At 36.2% G+C, this 20,991-nt stretch overlaps 3 protein-coding genes and 1 pseudogene across 5 annotated transcripts in view; all 4 read right to left on the reverse strand.

Moving 5' to 3' along the window:
- LOC125861649 (allene oxide synthase 3-like) overlaps positions 1-1,383 on the reverse strand; it is a 4,941-nt pseudogene extending 3,558 nt beyond the window's left edge.
- The window catches only part of LOC125862143 (uncharacterized), a 339,538-nt gene that overhangs the window by 218,209 nt on the left and 100,338 nt on the right, over positions 1-20,991 (reverse strand). The window lies entirely within an intron of this gene.
- The window catches only part of LOC125862136 (chlorophyll a-b binding protein 5, chloroplastic), a 240,617-nt gene that overhangs the window by 11,111 nt on the left and 208,515 nt on the right, over positions 1-20,991 (reverse strand). The window lies entirely within an intron of this gene.
- LOC125861651 (uncharacterized) lies at positions 7,478-8,901 on the reverse strand. Its single transcript, XM_049541505.1, has 4 exons — positions 8,839-8,901; positions 8,340-8,450; positions 8,070-8,237; positions 7,478-7,759 (listed from the first exon to the last, which is right to left on the reverse strand). Exons 1-4 carry the CDS (start codon positions 8,899-8,901, stop codon positions 7,478-7,480), a joined length of 624 nt encoding a protein of 207 aa, XP_049397462.1.

The raw sequence follows: 20,991 nt of genomic DNA on the forward strand, positions 1-20,991 counted from the left end.
TATATATATATTTTATTGTTCCATGGTCAGTTTCATTTTTTATTAGTCCCGTCAACACTTGAGGTTTTCCCTTTAAAAGTTTTCTTTTAAGTTATCCCCCTTGATAAAAAAAATAATAATAGTAATAAATAAATAAGTTTTTTTTTACTTAGTTAAAATTCCATAATTAGTTAAAATGAATGAGTTCTTTCACTTTATTAAACTTTTCAAAATTAGTCAAAGTTGTGTGTTCTTTACTTAGTTAAATTTAAAAAAATATTTAGTTAAAGTAAATGAGTTCTTTTACTTAGTTAAAATTTCAAAATTAGTCAAAATCATTTTTCGTCAAATCGTCGGTCAACCGCAAGTTAGCGGACATTCCGAGGGCCTAACACCTTCTCGGAATGTACATTGAACTCGAACCCTTTTTCAATTGATTTTATCTGTTTTAAATCTTTTGAAAAACTCTAAGATTTTTCTTGATTTTTTACTAAAAATTAAGTGGCGGCTTTGTCCTTTTGAAAACCCGATTTCTCTTAAACCATAAGTTTAATCGGTTTTTCGAAAACACAGTCATATTTCCTTTTACATATATTTTTAAGTAAAACAAACAAAAGAGGGTTAGTAAAGGAAATTGCATCTTGCGTTTCATGTTATTTATTAGAAATTTATTAGAAGTAGTGGAAAAATAATATATGTAGAAAAATAATCCATGTCATTTTTTGTGGGATATATATATATATATGAATGAATGACTTTTTTATTTTTTAATAATAAAAACAAAAGCTAGATCAGTGCATATATTTTTAGAAAATGTCAACGAAGGTCTTCAAAAATTATTAGTCCATATGAATTTGTATAAATGACATGGGGAAAAATATGTTGTTGAGAATATAGGTCATTTATAACACATTTTAGTTAATGTAGTTAGTTAAAAGTTAGTTAGTCAGAATTAGTTAGAAAGTTTGTTAGTTTGTTACTAGTCTAAAATGTGTGTATATAATGATCAATTGTACAGTTTCAGTTCCTTTAATTCACATTCAATGGAATATAATTTTCATGCAACTCTTATAGATTCTTCTTCTTCTCTCTTGTGAGTTCAAGCTCCATCATTGGAGGAACTCAATTAATTAGCAGCAACCTGTGCTGATTTTCTCATGGTATCAAAGCTTTGGACATAGATCCTGCTCCATTTTCCGCATCCACATCTGTGAGTTTTGTTTTTTTTTCCAAAGAAGTTGTATTGTGAATTCTACTGCTGAGTTCATCTTCTGAACTTTGAGTTTCCAGCTGTTAGTGATTAAACTAACATTGTTCCCTTCTTTCTGTTCTCGTTTTCATTTCTTTTTTAGTCCTGTTGTTGTTCAAATTGTATTTGTTCCTTATTCCTGTTTTGAACCCCATCGCGATTTCACCATGGATGAAAATCAAATTGATCCAATTTCGACTGGTTCTACATCCACTGCTAGGATGGATATTGTTGTCAGTCCCTTCTATTTGCATCCTTCTGAGAATGCAAGTTCGTCCCTATTGCCTGGAGTTTTCGATGGCACTGGTTATAGATCTTGGAGAAGAGCTGTTCTTAGAGCTTTATCTGTTAAGAGTAAAACAGGCTTTATCAATGGAAAAATAGTAAGGCCCAATCTAGATGATCCTAGTTTCCAACAGTGGGAGAAGTGTGATGACATAGTAACCTCTTGGATTCTGAATTCCCTGTCACCTGATCTAAGAGATAGTCTGCAGTATGTTAACGATGCACATGAATTATGGGCTGAATTGGAGGAAAGATATGACCAGACAAATGGTTGTAAGTTGTATCAGCTACAGAAAGAAATCAATGATCTTGTTCAAGGAACTTTGGATGTCACTGGGTATTATACGAAGATGAAAAAGCTCTTCTAAGGGACTTACAGAGAACTCTAGTACTATCAGGTCTACTTTGTTTTGTGATTTCTGCAGGAGATCAGGACACACCAGGGAAAGATGTTACAAGCTTCATGGGTACCCACCCAACTCTAAATTCTCTAAAGGAAAGGGTTCCAACTCTGCAGTGGCAACTATGTGTAGTAGTGAGACTGATGGAAACCACTGTGATGAAGATTCTGAGTTAAAGAAGCAGGTGTCATTAAACCTGTCCAAAGATCAGTATGAACAACTATTAAACCTCTCGGGATCTCTACAAGCTGGACATGGAACTTCCAACTCAGAAAATGTGTTCAGTGGAGCTGTGAACCTGGCAGGTGTACTTGTGTGCTATTCTTCCATTACTGAGATTGGTGACCTTTCTTGTAAATGTGCTAAATTAACTGCTGGTTCTTGGATCATAGACTCCGGAGCATCACATCATATGACATATAACAAAGCCATTCTCACAAATATTAGACCACTACCATATCCTTTTCTCATCTCCCTACCTAATGGTTACAAAGTTAAAGTGACTGAAATTGGTGATGTATGTTTAAATCAAGTTTTAACATTGCAGAAAATTTTATTTGTGCCTACTTTCAAATTCAATCTCATATTAGTTCATTGTCTAGCATTACAACTTAAAAATGTAATCAGTTTTAATAGTGTTTCTTGTTTGTTGCAGGGCCCTTATCTGAAGAGCTCTCTGGAACTTGGTATAGCAAAGAATGGCCTCTATTTCTTGTGTACACAATGCCACAACTGTGGTTCTTCTTCTGATGGCCCTCCTGTCACTGCAAATCATTTTACTTCCTTAGCTAAATATGCTAACAGTCCAGTTCAAAACATTCATTACTCTACTGTAAAAGGTTTTTCTCATATGAATAAAGAGGGTTGTTCTGATTTTAATTTTGTTTCCCACTCCACTACCAAGTGTTCTTCTTTTGAAGTTAATTCTGATGGCACTTATACTAATGATCTCTTGTGGTATGCTAGACTAGGCCATGTACCTTTTGTAAAAATGAAGGGCATCTCTACTATTCCTTGTCATTTCTCTACCAAACAACCTTTCACTTGTACCATATGCCCTATGGCAAGGCAGACAAGAATGTCATTCTGAGAAAGCACAACCACCACCACCAGGCCTTTTAAGTTGCTTCACATTGACCTATTGGGACCATACCACATTCCCACTCATGATGGTTTTCACTACTTTTTAACCTTAGTAGATGATCATACTAGATCAACCTAGACACAATTGCTTAGATGTAAGAGCAATGCTTTGCAAACACTCAAGGCATTTATTTCCCTTGTTGAGAACCAATTTCAGACTAAGCTGAAGACCATCAGGTCTGATAATGGTCTGGAATTCACCTCAAATGAAGCCACACATTTTTTCCAAGAAAATGGTATAATCCATCAAAAATCTTGTCCCTATACACCTCAACAAAATGGTGTAGTTGAAAGGAAACATAAGTATCTTCTTGAAACTGCAAGGGCACTCATATTTCAGTCTAAATTGCCCATGAGATATTGGGGAGAGTGTGTCTTAACAACCACATATCTTATTAACAGATTACTTTCCAAGATCCTACAAAACAAATCCCTTTATGAAATGTTATATCAAACACAACCTACATATTCTCACCTTAGGAGTTTTGGATGTTTATGTTTTCCCACTACCCTGAAAACCCATAGAGATAAGTTTGAACCAAGGGCAATACCACACATTTTTGTAGGATACCCATTCAACACAAAAGGTTGCAAGGTTTTGGATTTAGCTACAAAAAGAGTTCATGTGTGCAGAGATGTTTCTTTTCATGAGTCTGTCTTCCCTTTTGTAATTGCCCCTGATAATTCTACTTTTGCTTCTGTTTTAAAGTGCATTGTTCATTATCCTAAAACTTAATCTTGCATGCCTGGTACACCTAGCATTTTCTCTAATGATGACTTCTTAAACATTAACATACCACATGCAGTCACTACGAATAAAGTAACAACAGTAGATACAACATCACATGAACTCCTTAATGTAGTCCCTGATATCCAAATATCTACCAATATAAATGAACATACACCAGGTACTACCATTCCTAATACACCAGTTCCACCCTGTGATGCTCCACCTGCTCTTCGCAGAACAACCAGGTCACTCCATACCCCTCACTACCTCAAAGAATACAAATACACTTTACCTAAATTACATTCATCAACACAACCTGATTCTCACCATTCTCTTACATCCTTCCTGACCAACCATGACAGTATTTGTTTTACCATATTGTATTCTGATAGCCAGCAATTAGTTGAAAACATCTCTCATGATTGTGAACCTTCCTTATATGAAGAAGCAATTTTGTATCCTGCCTGGCAAATGGCTATGACACAGGAATTTGAAGCTCTTTATGCAAATAATACTTGGGAATTAGTTCCTCTGCCTAAGGATAAGAAGGCCATTGGTTGTAAGTGGGTATATAAAATCAAGCACAAGGCTGACGGTAGTGTAGAAAGGTTTAAGGCAAGACTGGTAGTTAAGGGGTACACTCAACAGGCTGGTGTAGATTACAATGAAACCTCTCTCCTATAGTAAAGATGACTACTGTTAGGAGTTTGATTACACTGGCTGTTAAAAAGGGATGGGGTCTGTATCAGTTAGATGTCAACAATGCCTTCCTCTATAGTGATTTGAATAAGGAAGTCTACATGAAATTACCACCAGGTCTTGCAATGGATTTCCCAAACATGGTGTGCAAATTGGAAAAATCTTTATATGGTTTAAAACAGGCTAGTAGGCAGTGGTATGATAAGTTGGCCAGCAGTCTTTGTTCTAGGGGGTACATACATTCACATAGTGATTACTAACTGTTTCACACAAAGAAAGGCAGTTCTTTGGTTTTTGTTGCTGTCTATGTTGATGATGTGATTCTAACTAGGACTGATTTGGCAGAGATTAACTCTCTAAAGTCTTTCCTGAATGATCAGTTTAAAATAAAGGATTTAGGTAGACTTCACTACTTCCTGGGCTTGGAAATATTGTACAGACATGATGGGGTTCTCATCTCACAAAGAAAGTTCACCATTGATCTCTTGAAGGAATTTGATTCTCTGAACTGCAAAACTGTTGCTTCAGCACTTGACTACACTGAAAAATTAAAGGCCTCTAATGGGCAGCTACTATCTGATCCTACTTATTACAGAAAGTTAGTAGGCAAACTTAACTTTCTAACACATACTAGGATGGATATAGCATACAGTGTGCAGCACCTAAGTCAGTTTATGCAAACACCTAGGGAACCACACTTAAAGGCAGCTTATCATGTCCTCAGATATCTGAGACAAGATCCTACAATGGGAATATTCATTCAAATAAACCTGATCTTACTGTCAGGGCATATTGCGACTCAGATTGGGGTGCTTGTTCTGATTCAAGGAAGTCAGTCAGTGGGTATCTAGTCCTCATGGGTGATAGTCCTGTCAGCTGGAAGTCCAAGAACCAGGCAACAATATCTTTGTCCTCTGCTGAAGCAGAATATAGAGCTATAAGACAGGTAGTAGGGGAGCTAGTTTGGTTTGAAAGATTGATGAATGAGTTGTCTGTATAATGCCTCTTACCTATACAAGCTTTTTGTGATAGTCAAGCTGCAGTACACATTGCCAAGAACCCAGTATTCCATGAAAGGACAAAACACATAGAAATAGACTGCCATTTTGTTAGAGATAAACTTCAGCAAGGCTTGATCACTCTCCACCATATTTCCACTGATTCACAACTGGCAGATATCCTCATAAAGGCTCTTACTGGAGTAAAGCATGCTACATTATTGAACAAGTTGTCTGTAAATACACTTACTTCCAACTTGAGAGGGGTGTTGAGAATATAGGTCATTTATAACACATTTTAGTTAGTGCAATTAGTTAGAAAGTTTGTTAGTTTGTTACTAGTCTAAAATGTGTGTATATAATGATCAATTGTACAGTTTCAGTTCCTTTAATTCACATTCAATGGAATATAATTTTCATGCAACTCTTCTAGATTCTTCTTCTTCTCTCTTGTGAGTTCAAGCTCCATCAATGGAGGAACTCAATTGATTAGCAACAACCTGTGCTGATTTTCTCATATGTAACATAAATATTGACTAGTTAAGGTGAATATAATAATTAACAAAAAGATCAAGACATATTTAAAAAAAAAATTGAAGGCAATGTATATATGGAAATTTGAAACAAAATGAAGGTTTTGAAAAACAATAGAATTTTTTTAAAAGTTAAGTGTGTTTGGTACAGAGGGAAATATAATTCCATATTTGGTTGGTCAAATATTTTTAAAATTAATTTTTCAAGAAAAACAAACTCTTTAAAAATGATTTTCCTGATAAAAATAGGGATGATAAATTCATTGTCCTATCCACACTGACCCAACATCCCCAATTCTCATCACTTGACTATCCCACCTTGAACCATTACTCCCCACCCCTTTCCGCACATATAGTATTTTGCTAGATTATGTATAAATTCTTTTGGATAATATTTTTTTCACTTATCACACACCAGAAAATAAATAAAAACCCTATTTATTTACCAACAAAGCATTGTTGGTAAAAGTCAACAAATATTTTATTGTGTCTAAAAATAGTATTATTACTACAATAAGTTTCAACTCGTGGCAAAAATGAATAATTAGCTACAAATTTTAGTATAGCAGAAAAGACGTGGCTATATCATTTAATTGTTGCCACAAATTTTTATAACTTGAAGCAAAAATATTTATTCAGCTACAATAGTTTATTTCAAATAGTTTATTGTAGCTAAAATATTACTACTGCTACAATAATTTTTTTAGCGTGTCAAAAATTTATGATTAGCTACAAAAAGTTTACTATAGCACTAAGATTGTAGCTATTCATCCAATTTTTGCCACAATTATTAGCAAGTGTAGCAAAAATGAAGGATTAGCTTTGTTATAAAAATTTTGTGGCTAAGAAATTTTACGAATTTTTAGATAGCTATGAAGTTTAAAATTTTGTGGTTATTACTAGGTAATTGCTACGCTTTATACATTCATAGCTTAGATTTCGTAACTATAGATACAATGTGTTGTAGTGCGGTCATAAATAATTGCATTAAACTAAGGAATAATCCTTTACTAATATCTGAATATTAAAAATATTTAAGAGATAGGATCTTCAAAAAAAAAACAATATTAAGACTATTATAACATGAACAAGAATACTCTACCTTTTCACATTAGCTTTATCTCATTTCATCCATTTTTTTAGATTTATCATTCAAACTGTAGATGTGCAACATTATATAAAGACATAAAATGATACAATTTATCCAAACATTGTATTCATTAAAATAATACAATACAATACCTTATGAAACAAAACATAACAACCATCCAAATAGACATTGTAATATAGCAAAAATAGAACAATTAATATCCTGTTTCCAGAAAACTCAAATCTTACTGATAAAACAAAACTCAAATTGATTTTTTTCAAGAAATTCATCAAACACTTAGGGCAAATATAGTTTTAACTAACAAAATTAAATTATTGTTTCAAAACATGAAAAATCAATGATGGGATATTCAAATTCCACCACTATTATCTTCGCGGCCACTCTCTCTTTCATTGCTGCCACTATTTGCACCATTACTAGCTCTGTGATCGTCGCCAACTAGACCTCTCACAATTTGTTGAACCTTGTGATTCCAGCACCAATTTAGGTTGTTCAGAAAATATTCTCGCTTGTATTTTTCCTTTGGTGTGAATAATATTCTTATTTGGTCCTTTATTCCAGGCTCTCCCTCCAAGATTGAAGATTCTATTTTTCTTTTCGGGGAGGAATCTTCTTCTGACATTCCAACATCCTTTCATTTAAAAAATATTACTGTTGTAAGAATACATAAAAACATATATATATATATATATATAGAGAGAGAGAGAGAGAAATAACGACCAAAAATTATAGTGCAACTACAAAATTAGTTGTCAAATAGCTTATATCTAACAAGTATTTTTTGATAATTTGTTGTTAATACATTACTAAATAAGATTATATAATGATAAAAAAAAATTATTCAAATGATGAGATTTATCAATTTCTAATTCCTATATTTTCTATAGTGATTTTTTAATTAAAAAAATCGTTGTCTAATAGCTAGCGTAACATTAAATTACCTTGTTTTTGTGTTTCACATTCATATTCATGAGGTTGTTCATTGCTCCACCGAGAAACTTTTTGACCTCCCTCTTGCCATAGTTGTTGCTTTTCAGTTTCTTTGTTGCAGACTTCCTTTCCAAGATAGAACATTCAGCCTTTCTTTTCATGGAGTGATTTTCAATAACCTCAACATTTGGATAAATAAGAAAAAAATAATAAGAATAATGTAAATGTATTTTCATCTTAACATGACAATAAAAATTAGTATCATATAGTTAGGACCTTACCTCTTTTACTTCAGTGATTTCTTGATCAACTTCAAGCTTTGATAAACCCCTGAATACATATTTTCTTACCTCTACAAGAGAACGACATTGTTTGCTCTTATGATAGTAATACTGCAATTCAACAAAGATTTTTATTACGAACTAACTATATATATATGATTTTACAAAATACAAACTGCACACATTAACTAGCTCTCATTTTCTTGATATATCATTGGTTAGGGATTCATTGGTCCTTAATTAGGATTAAAACTAGTTATATATAAAAAATTAAATAGCTAAAGAAAAATATAAAATATAAAATCCAAATAACTTTGAATGTGATAGCATTGTTGTAGTTTAGTAGTCCAATTTATAACAAGAAAATAAAGTTTAATTATCGCTTAACACACACAAAACAAATGTTGTGATTCTTTGTTTTCAGGAAAAAAGAAAAGATAAAACAAGAGATAATATAATTAAGTGGATAGTGATCAATAAATCTAAAAATTGTATTTACCATGTCAGATGCTCCGGATCCATTTTCACGTTGTCTCTTTTCAGCTACCCATCCATGTAGCATCTCCTTATATTTACGATTCAGACGATCAGTAATTGGTTCTTTTGTAGAATTTGTACCAACTGTTTGTGGATTATAAATGGTGTAACAGTTAGCTTCATCTTTAGAAGGTTCAATTTGGAAGCTAACATTACGAAAGACTGATCTATTCTTCTTCTCATGATCAATCATGTTTTCAGAAACTCTCAAAGGAATTATAAGAAGAAGAAAAAGTAAAGAAAGCTCAAGAATAATAGTTGAGAAGTAATGTGGTTTGATGCTTGAAATAACGAGGACTATATATAGATAATTAAATTGAGAAGATGGAAAGTAATTTTGAAGATAGATAAGGATGAAATTAATAAGATATGATATCTTTTAGAAAAAAAAAATTATGATATTTGAATATTTGGTCAATACTTATTAATCATTTGTAGTAGGTGACGCTTTTAGAAAAAAAATCATGATATTTGGATATTTGGTCAGTATTTATTTATTATTTGTAGAGGTGGCTCTTTTAGGAAAAACAATCACGAATTTTGGACATTTGGTCAATATTTATTTATTGTTTTATAAGGCGAAATGGTCGAGGGGAGACCCTTCTTATCCTGATTTGACTAAGCTTATGTGACATTTAAATTTGCTGAGTCGGATAAAATGTGTGGTTACACATATTTAAAAGCGAGTGAACACAAAAGTTTGAACTAAAAAATATTAAAAAAATTATAAGAGTGGGGATTTTTTTTTGGGGGGTGGGGTAGCAAAATTAAAAAGAACTAAAAAATACTTTGTTTTCTTTTTTGAACTTTATATATAAACAAAAGGCGTAATATATAAATATGTCATTTAACTTGACCTCAGTTTGAATCTATTCTCTCCAACTTTTGGTGTGCAGGAATAGACACTTAAATTTTTATGAAGTTGAACGCGTAAATACATGTGTCCTACGTGGCATAATACACGTAGGATTTCGCATCGAGCATGATTTTACATGTATGACGCCAAGTAGGACGTGTGTATCTAGTTGTTCAACTCTATACAAATTTAAGTACCTACTTGTTGTGAGGCCCTAACTTAAGATTAGAAGAGAAGTTCTGTATATAAGTAAGCAGACCTTACCAACTAGTGACGCATTTTAAAGTCGCACGGGCCTAGGCACAAAATGAAAATATCACTAGTAGGTTAGGTCGTTACAAATGGTATCAGAGCCACTCTTGTGTCAGCCTTGTCGATGTGGGTCAGAGTTCAACTGAATTTAGGCAAATCCCGGTAAGGTGGGGCAAACCTCAGCAAATATGTTGAGTCCATAGAGGGGGTGTATGTGAGCCCCCACCTTCAGATTAGAAGTCTCACATCGGCAAAACACATGAGAGATGTTGAGTATATAAGTAAGCAGACCGTACCAACTAGTGACGCCTTTTAAAGTCGTGCGGACCTAGGCTCAAAGCTAACAATATCACTAGCGGGCTGGGGCGTTACACTTGTGCACACCCAAAGTTCGAGTGCATAAATGTCAAATAAAGCTAAGTTAAAGGGCACATTTTTATGCATTATGCCTAAACAAATGATGATTCCTTAAGCAATATTTTAAACTTTCTTGCTTATGAGAAGATAAAAATGTCACATTTGAGTTGTACGATTCTTCAAAATTAGAAAAAATTGTGTTCTTTCAAAAGATATTTCCTTTCAAGATAACCTTTTAATATTTATATTCCCACTAGATTAAGTTTTTCCAAAAGAAATATCTATGTGAATGATCTTAGTAGATTGAAGATAAAAAACAAGAAGTAATATCATTAGTCATAGTGAAGAACACACAAACTTCGAGGAGTTTAAAATATTTGTTTTTTATTAAGTTTAGTTGTTTAGATGAAACTTCACAGAGTGCATGGGCCAGAATGTCAAATCTAAACAAGTACATGAATTTTTTGGTCATTCCATCGTTGTAAAATGTAGATATGTTGAAATAATAATTTAAAGTTGAAGTAGGAATCCTAAGTTATTTAGAATTTGTTATTTTTGGTACTTATTTAATTAATGTCCCGTTAGGATTTGTTTGTCCTAGTTTATATAGCAATAGATTTTCTAGTTATAGTTTAATTTGGTTTCATACTTTTATAAATAAGGATGTTGCTACTAATTTCAATAGACAAAAACATGCAAGACATACGGGATATATAAAATTTGAAGTAGGATTCAAGAACTTTTGAGTTTATAAATAAAATATGATCCTTCAAATTGGTATCAGAGCTTCTACGATCCTGTTAGAGAATCAAAGAGTTTCCGCTGCTAGCGGGTGTCTATGATCCATATAGGCCGCCCGTCTAGTCAATGATCATGTTAACAAAGGTCGGACAAATGATATATGCATAACAAAAATATACTAGGAGGAAAGACTTACAAAATATTGTAGATTTAAAAAAGTGCAATCAAGCACAATAGGAAGAAACTCTTCTCTAAATTAAAAGTTAGAGAAAGTAAATAAAAAAGTTGATGGAAAGGGCATCAACGAGAGTTGGAGAGAGAATACTCCTATACCAAAATAAAAGGAGTTAGTGGAAGGGCATCAACCTTGGAAGTTGGAGATGTAACACCCTAAAAATTTCTATGTTAAGACCCAAACTATTCTTCATTTACATGTAAGGCCTTATCGAGTGATTCTTAAATTTCTTATATGTGTAAAGGTCAATTATTTAGTGTGGGAATAACTTTGGAGATGAATTAATGTCACTAGAACCCCCTAACACAAAGTTGAGCTGGAAGCTTCATTACCGATTAAGTTTTGACATAAGATTCTACTTAGGTCATTTTCAAATGATCATACCTCCCAGGCCCAGCACATAATGTATTAGGTGTACTATGACCTACTAAATTAAAGTTCGTTGAGTCCTCTTTCCAATGTCAGCAAGTTTGCTTCATTTCATGTTCGGAGTAAAAAGTTATGATTGTTTTACCAGAGACTGTCATGTTAGAGTTTTATGAGTCTGTGAACGACGGTTCCAACCGACGGGCCATAGGTTGAACGACGACCTATCATGTCCAGTAGCCGGTAGAGTACTGGGAGTCGAGTTTTGGACCAAATCCTACAGATCCAATTGACGGGATGCAAGAACTACTATTGGGTGTCGTTTGGACCCGTAAATGGACTCTTGAGCCTTAAAAATTCAATATCAATTCCACGGATAAGATCTACAGTCCGTAGATCAAACCACAAACCGTAGATAGTCTCGTGGACAATTATTGTCAGCTTTCAAAGAGGGGTAGTTCAGTATTTTCCCACCCTTTCTATGCCTAAACCACACCTCTTTTTCACCTAATTAAGGGTCTAAACAATGTTAAAACATTATTTTACGTTCTTTAACACTTCAAAGACTTAGAGCAAGGATTCAAGAGGAATAAAACTAGGGTTTTCAAGAGTTCTTCAAACTTCATTTATTTTGCCAAAAACTTTGTTCTTCCCAGGTAAGTAAGGCTATCATAATGTTAGTCTAGTTCGTCCTCACACCCTACATATAATTTCGAATCAGTAAAAGAGTAATATAGGATTCTATCCTTAGATTTCAGTATTCTTGAGATGAGTTGATTTTGAGTTATGAATTCTTGAGTTGTTGATTATTGAATTCCCATTCCTAATCATTGAATTATCATACAATGTGAATTGTGATTATGGAGTTGATTATTCATGACTATTTTTCAACATGAACCCTATTTTGAGTATTCAGTGAATTCTTATTGAGAATCTTTTAAACAAAACATTATTGTTTAAACTGAGTTTTGAGAAGTAAAAAACAGTTTGAGAAAGAGTATAAGCGAACTAAGTATTTTCCAAATGTTTCATTTTTACATGAAGAAAAAAAAAGTCAACTTTTTGAGAAAAGTTAAAAGTGTTTTTAGAAATATTAACTACAGAGCAGTTACCTCTTAAAAAGGCCCCCTTTTTGAGAAATTATCTCAACCCAGAATGTATTTTTATTAAGCAAAGAGAAACCTTGTTTTCTAAATGACCTATGAATTTTCGAGACATTTCAGAGTAGTTATCTCTTTTAAGAGGATAGTTTGAGCAATTATCTCAAACCAGAGAAAAAGTAATGTTATTATACATTTGAGCAGCAGTATATATTATTGGGAGTAGTATTGAGCACCGATATGAAGGAGAGTGCAGACAACTTACAGCCTCCATAAACCATGTCTTACCAACATGGGTACATGATCATACTTTCTTCAGGCAGAGCTTTAGTGAATCCACTTAGTTGAGGTATTATTTATCCCGGCACATTATATGACAGTTCTGGCAACGTGAACAAGACGTTGTATTGTAACACTCCGTATTCGAAAATAGAGATTTCATATTTCTGGTGTTACAGGTGGCACTCACGGACACCATTCACAGACCGTAGATGGACTCACGGTCCGTCCTGCAGGTCCGTGGTTCGTGACAGAAAACTTCCCCTGAACTCAATCAGAAAATTTGGCTAAGTGTTGACCCACGGCCAGACTTACAGTCCGTAGGTCAGGTCACGGACCGTAGTTCATGTCCGTGGATCGATGCCCTAAAAGCCCAGCTTCAGTCCTGAACTACGGTTGACCAGCACAGACCGTCATTCGATCCACGGTCTGTAGGTATGACTGTAGATGAGGTTAGCAGCTAGTTAGATGAAAAATATTGAGGGGTCAACTTCAGATGGTCATAACTTTTATCACAAAATGAATTATGTGTTCCATGACCTATGGTTAGATAGATAATTTAATTATCTTTCCAACGCCACCGAGTTTGCTAAATTCCGACCTCCGAGTAAGAAGTTATGCCCATTTTAGTGAACCCCTATCGGGCAGACTCGACCTACGGACCCAATCGACGGACCGTCGATTGATTGACGGACCGTCAGTCAGGTCCGTCAGTCACTCCGACAGCAGCTAATTTAAGGGTCTTTTGGTCTTTTCCTATTTCATTTAACCCCTAAGATACGTCGTTTAGACCCTAAATCATGAGATTTTAATTAGTTTAACCCTAGAAACATAACTAGAACTTACTTAAGTCAAATCATTAATCAAACTTAGAAGAATTAGAATCAAGAGAGGAGAAAAAGGTCAAGAACCCTAGTTCAAGAACGCAGCGAGGTTTCTTCAGTTCCAGCCCCGAAATTGAAGATTTCTCCGTAGAATTCGTCACCAGGTATGTGGGATTTCACTAGTGGATTCCTTTCGTCCATTAGGTCCCTAGAATTCAGTCAGATTCTTGATTCCATGATTATGAACAGACCTAGGGTTTCTAGAATCTCAACAGATCATCATGAATTAGTTATTTAAATATTCCAAATCAGATTATCATGTTAATGCTCAGTTTATCGCATAAATTTCAGAACCCTAGCTATGTATTTCATTAGTTCTTGAATTACACATGCTAGGTCAGATATTTCAGTTATTCAGATATACATGCTCCAGTTTTATGCCACATTATCAGTATATTTCAGCATAAACCCTATTTTGAGTTATAAATCATGAGAAGCTTTTCTTTAAGACAACACTTGAGTTTTAAACTGAGTTTTTGAGAAAGTTAAGATGAGTTTTGAGAAAGAGCTTCTAAAACATGATTAGTATGACAATTGAGTAGGTCATCAATGTATGAATAGTATGGTATCTAGATATACCATCAATGTTTATGCAGTATGACTTCCCAAGTCATCAATGATCAGAGTATTGTTTTCTAAAAAGGAGTTTTCAAGTATGAGTATCTACATGTCAGTATTTTAAGCTATTCAGTATTTCAGTCATAATATATTCAGTTATACATGCCTCAGTTTATGAATGCATCATTATCAGATTAATTGTTGCATTCTCAGTTTGCATGTTCAGTTTCGAGCTATCCAGTATTTACAGAAATTCAGTCATAACCAGTTAACCACTTAATTCATTGGGAGTAGCATAATACCGAGTTGGACTAGGGTTTCAGCGTACCCATATAGTCCCAGAACTACGAGCCACGTAGGTGTAAGTCCCCTCTGTGGGCAACATCAGTTTAGTGATCACGCCAGCATGCCTCTATACCTCTGGCAGGGTATATTGGGTCCTCTCGATGGGGCGTATACATCGGACTCCACATTTAGCTCATGTGGTTTTATGTCGGTTATTAGTAGCTCCCACAGTTCAGTCAGACTCTATTGCATTGACCATATTTCAGTACAGTCAGTATTCAGTCTCAGCATGTTATAAATTTGGTCATTGCATCAGTTAGCTCAGTATTCAGTATTTTCAGTATCTATATCATGTTCAGATTATTTCATTGCTTTATTGCTTTGTTCAGTTATATGTTATTTCAGCTTTACTCTATCCTGCATGCTCAGTACCTTTCAAGTACTGACGCATACGTGCGCTACATCTTCTCGTGATGTAGGTTCAGGTTCTCAGTATCCAGATCACGCTTAGATCGGTTCTGGATCTTCAGTTCAGCAGCATCAGTGGTGAGTCCTCATTCTTCGAGGACTAGTGGCATGTTTATCTTTATCGCTTTTAGTCTTTAGTTTTAGTTTTGCTAGATCTAGTTGGGGTATGTCCCAACATTTCTAGTCAGTTTAGAGGCTTATTTCAGACATAGTTAGATTCAGCTTTAGTATTGAGTTAATAACTTCTTTGTATTAAACTCATCAATTTTCATATATCTCAGTTATAGTATAGGGTATTCCCCATCTCTTCAGTTTATTTATGATTTAGCTTCCGCACCAGTTTATTATCTTTAGTAAGCTCATGATCATGCCAGCAGGGTTAGCTTGGGATCACTTGTGGTCCTAGGTCCCGTGTCCGCGTCTCGGGGGTAGTTCGGGGCGTGACAAACTTGGTATCAGAGCATTAGGTTTAAGTGTCCTAGGATGTTTGAAAAGCCGCACTAATTAGAGTCCTTTTCATGGGTGTGAAGTGCACCACATCTAATGAGATGGAGGCTATGAAGTGTTTTAGTAAAACTTCATTTTCTTGATATTCCTATCGTGCGTAAGGTATGATCTAATTCTATTCTAACTCGACGTTCTACATTTCAGCGATCATGCCTCCCCGTAGATCTAACACTAGGAATGCGAATGCCAGGAATGCTAACACACTTTCTCTAGTCCCAGATCATGAAGTTTCGAATGCAGAGTTTCAAAACACTATTCAACCTTTCGCTCAAAGTATGAATAATCAGAACAATCAGCAGGTTGAGGGAGATAAGCTTAGGGAAATTGCTAAGGTAACCAAGAAAGCTAGAACAGGGAATTATGAGTACTCTCAACAGAAATCGGGTGGTGGAAATCACTCACAGTTTCGACAAGATCAGAATAGTAGGGCACCAGGCTCTAAGTCTCAGGGAAGTGTTTCAGGAAATAGGACCTACCCAACTTGTCCAAAGTGTGGTAAGAACCATCCAGGCGAGTGTCTTGCAGGTAGGGAAGGATGTTTTGGGTGTGGCCAGTCTGGTCATAGGGTGAAGAATTGCCCTTCTGCCAAGAAGGGGCAAGAAGGTAACAATACTAGGGCTCAGTCTACAGCTCCAACAGTACCGAAAGGTCACCCAACTCAGTAGGGTAACTCTTCTGGTACAGGTGGTGGACAGCGCCAAAACAGGCTCTATGCTCTTCAGGCTCCCCAGGACCAGGAAGATTATCTTGATGTGATCACTGGTACGTTTCGAGTCCTTCTTTAGATATTTTGTAGTGTTAGACCCAAGGGCAACCCTTACCTTTGTAACTCTCTTTATAGCAGTAATCTTAGGAGTAAGTCTAGAAACTCCTTCAGAACCCTTCTTAGTCTCTACCCTAGTTGGTGACCTAGTTATAGCTAGACGAGTATACAGAAATTGCTATGTCACAGTCTCTCAGAAAAGTCACCTTAGCAGATCTTGTAGAGTTAGAAATGGTAGACTTCGATGTCATTCTAGGCATGGATTGGTTTCAGTCCTGTCATGCCTCAGTCGATTGTAGGATTCGGGTTGTTCAGTTCCAATTTCCAGACGAGTCAGTCTTAGAATAGAAGGGTAGTAGCTCAGTGCCTATATGTCAATTATCTCTTACCTTAAGGCCAGAAAGAGTTGAATCTTCGCCAGAGAAGATGGCTAGAGTTCCTCAAAGATTATGAGATGAGTGTGCATTACCATCCTGGTAAGGCAAATGTAGTAGCAGATGCCCTTAGCAGACTATCTATGGGTAGTGTAGCACATGTTGAAGAAGAAGGAAAAGAGCTAGCAAAGGACGTTCACAGACTTGCTCGCCTAGGAGTTCGTCTTATGAGCATATTAGATGGTGGTGTAACGGTTCAGAATGGAGCAGAATCTTCTTTAGTAGTAGAAGTTAAGGAAAAGCAAGACAGTGATCCAATATTGCTAGAGCTTAAGGGTGCAGTCCAGAAGCAGACAGTGGAGGTTTTCTCCCAAGGGGGAGATGGTGTACTTCGCTATCAAGGTAGATTGTGTGTTCCTGATGTGGGTGAATTGAGACAGCATATTCTCACAGAAGCCCATAATTCCAGATATTCTATTCATCCAGGCGCCACTAAGATGTACCGTGATCTGCGGGAAGTCTACTGGTGGAATGGTATGAAAAGAGATATAACAGATTTTGTGGCTAAGTGCCCTAATTGCCAGCAAGTCAAGGTAGAACATCAGAAACCAGGAGGTATGACTCAAGAGATTGACATTCCTACTTGGAAGTGGGAAGTGATCAACATGGACTTCATCACAAGTTTACCTCGTACTCGCAGACAACATGACTCCATTTGGGTGATTGTTGATAGGGTTACTAAGTCTTCTCGCTTTTTGGCGGTCAAGACTACAGATTCGGCGAAGGATTACGCCAAGCTTTACATTAATGAGATTGTGAGGTTGCATGGAGTTCCTTTGTCTATCATCTCAGATAGAGGTCCTCAGTTTACATCTCATTTCTGGAAGTCATTTCAGAAAGGTCTTGGTACTCAGGTTAATCTTAGCACAGCATTTCATCCACAGACGGATGGTCAGGCAGAGCGTACCATTCAGACCTTAGAGGACATGTTGAGAGCTTGTGTGATCGACTTCAAGGGTAGTTGGGATGATCACCTTCCTCTAATAGAGTTCGCCTACAACAATAGCTACCATTCCAGCATTCAGATGGCCCCTTATGAGGCATTGTATGGGCGTAGATGTAGATCTCCAGTTGGTTGGTTTGAAGTAGGTGAAGCAGCCTTGATAGGACCAGATTCGGTCCTTGATGCTATGGAGAAAGTGCAACTCATTAGAGATAGACTTAAGACATCTCAGAGTAGCCAGAAGTCTTATGCAGATGTGAGAAGAAGGGAACTAAAGTTCCAAGTCGATGATTGGGTTTTCCTAAAAGTGTCACCTATGAAAGGGGTGATGAGATTTGGCAAGAAGGGGAAGCTCAGTCCCAGATATGTAGGCCCTTATCGGATCTTGAAAAGGATTGGTAAAGTGGCTTATGAGTTAGAGTTGCCAGCAGATTTAGCATCAGTGCATCCAGTCTTTCACATTTCTCTTTTGAAGAAGTGTGTGGGTGATCCAGCATCCATAGTGCCATTAGAGAGTGTGGTCGTGAAAGATAGTCTTTGCTATGAGGATGTACCAGTTGAGATTCTCGATCGTCAGGTTAGAAGGTTGAGAAATAAAGAAGTCGCTTCAGTCAAGGTTTTGTGGAGGAGTCAGTTTGTAGAGGGAGCTACTTGGGAAGCAGAAGCAGCCATGAAGTCCAAGTGTCCTCACCTTTTTCCTTTCGATTCCATTCCAGCTTGAGGTAATAGTTCCTCTTCAGTTTTTCAGTCATTCATGCGAAAATTCAGTCTTAGAATCATGTTCCTACAGTTTTTACTTGCATTTCAGCGTATTTGCATGTCCTTGGAACTCAGCTCAGTCAGAAATTCGGTTCTCAGTGTTCAGTGGTAGGGATTGCAGCCCTCTCCCTACATTTCAGCTAGATTAGTGTTCATTCAAGGACGAATGGTCCCAAGGGAGAGATAATGTAACACCCCGTATCCGAAAATAGAGATTTCAGATTTCTGGTGTTACAGGTGGCACTCACGAACACCATCCACGGACCGTAGATGGACTCACGGTCCGTCCTGCAGGTCCGTGGTTCGTGACAGAAAACTTCCCCAGAACTCAGTCAGAAAATTTGGCCAAGTGTTGACCCACGGCCAGACTTACAGTCCGTAGGTCAGGTCACGGATCGTAGTTCGTGTCCGTGGATCGATGCCCTAAAAGCCCAGCTTCAGTCCCGAACTACGGTTGACCAGCACGGACCGTCATTCGATCAACGGTCTGTACGTCTGACCGTAGATGAGGTTAGCAGCTAGTTAGATGAAAAATATTAAGGGGTCAACTTCAGATGGTCATAAATTTTAGCACAAAACGAATTATGTGTCTCATGACCTATGGTTAGATAGATAATTTAATTATCTTTCCAACGCCACCGAGTTTGCTAAATTCCGACCTCTGAGTAAAAGGTTATGCCCGTTTTAGTGAACCCCTGTCGGGCAGACTCGACCTACGGACCCAATCGACGGACCGTCGATTGATTGACGGACCGTCAGTCAGGTCCGTCAGTCACTCCGACAGCAGCTAATTTAAGGGTCTTTTGGTCTTTTCCTATTTCATTCAACCCCTAAGATACGTCATTTAGACCCTAAATCATGAGATTTTAATTAGTTTAACCCTAGAAACATAACTAGAACTTACTTAAGTCAAATCATTAATCAAACTTAGAAGAATTAGAATCAAGAGAGGAGAAAAAGGTCAAGAACCCTAGTTCAAGAACGCAGCGAGGTTTCTTCAGTTCCAGCCCCGAAATTGAAGATTTCTCCGTAGAATTCGTCACCAGGTATGTGGGATTTCACTAGTGGATTCCTTTCGTCCATTAGGTCCCTAGAATTCAGTCAGATTCTTGATTCCATGATTATGAACAGACCTAGGGTTTCTAGAATCTCAACAGATCATCATGAATTAGTTATTTAAATATTCCAAATCAGATTATCATGTTAATGCTCAGTTTATCGCATAAATTTCAGAACCCTAGCTATGTATTTCATTAGTTCTTGAATTACACATGCTAGGTCAAATATTTCAGTTATTCAGATATACATGCTCCAGTTTTATGCCACATTATCAGTACATTTCAGTATACACCCTATTTTGAGTTATAAATCTTGAGAAGCTTTTCTTTAAGACAACACTTGAGTTTTAAACTGAGTTTTTGAGAAAGTTAAGATGAGTTTGAGAAAGAGCTTCTAAAACATGATTAGTATGACAATTGAGTAGGTCATCAATGTATGAATAGTATGGTATCTAGATATACCATCAATGTTTATGCAGTATGACTTCCCAAGTCATCAATGATCAGAGTATTGTTTTCTAAAAAAGAGTTTTCAAGTATGAGTATCTACATGTCAGTATTTTAAGTTATTCAGTATTTCAATCATAATATATTCAATTATACATGCCTCAGTTTATGAATGCATCATTATCAGATTAATTGTTGCATTCTCAGTTTGCATGTTCAGTTTCGAGCTATCTAGTATTTACAGAAATTCAGTCATAACTAGTTAACCACTTAATTCATTGGGAGTAGCATAATACCGAGTTGGACTAGGGTTTCAGCGTACCCATATAGTCCCAGAACTACGAGCCACGTAGGTGTAAGTCCCCTCTGTAGGCAACATCAGTTTAGTGATCACGCCAGCATGCCTCTATACCTCTGGCAGGGTATATTGGGTCCTCTCGATGGGGCGTATACATCGGACTCCACATTTAGCTCATGTGGTTTTATGTCGGTTATTAGTAGCTCCCACAGTTCAGTCAGACTCTATTGCATTGACCATATTTCAGTACAGTCAGTATTCAGTCTCAGCATGTTATAAATTTGGTCATTGCATCAGTTAGCTCAGTATTCAGTATTTTCAGTATCTATATCATGTTCAGATTATTTCATTGCTTTATTGCTTTGTTCAGTTATATGTTATTTCAGCTTTACTCTATCCTGCATGCTCAGTACCTTTCAAGTACTGACGCATACGTGCGCTACATCTTCTCGTGATGTAGGTTCAGGTTCTCAGTATCCAGATCACGCTTAGATCGATTCCCGATCTCCAGTTCAGCAGCATCAG

Source organism: Solanum stenotomum, chromosome 4 (genome assembly GCF_019186545.1).
Source record: "Solanum stenotomum isolate F172 chromosome 4, ASM1918654v1, whole genome shotgun sequence".
Taxonomy (NCBI): domain Eukaryota; kingdom Viridiplantae; phylum Streptophyta; class Magnoliopsida; order Solanales; family Solanaceae; genus Solanum; species Solanum stenotomum.

Excerpts from the sequence above, each read along its gene's own strand:
- LOC125861651 (XM_049541505.1), bottom strand. The coding sequence starts at position 8,901 with ATGCTACATGGATGGGTAGCTGAAAAGAGACAACGTGAAAATGGATCC. Across the intron at positions 8,451-8,838 it reads GATCCGGAGCATCTGACATG|TATTACTATCATAAGAGCAA; the intron begins GTAAATACAATT and ends GTTGAATTGCAG. Across the intron at positions 8,238-8,339 it reads AAATCACTGAAGTAAAAGAG|GTTATTGAAAATCACTCCAT; the intron begins GTAAGGTCCTAA and ends CCAAATGTTGAG.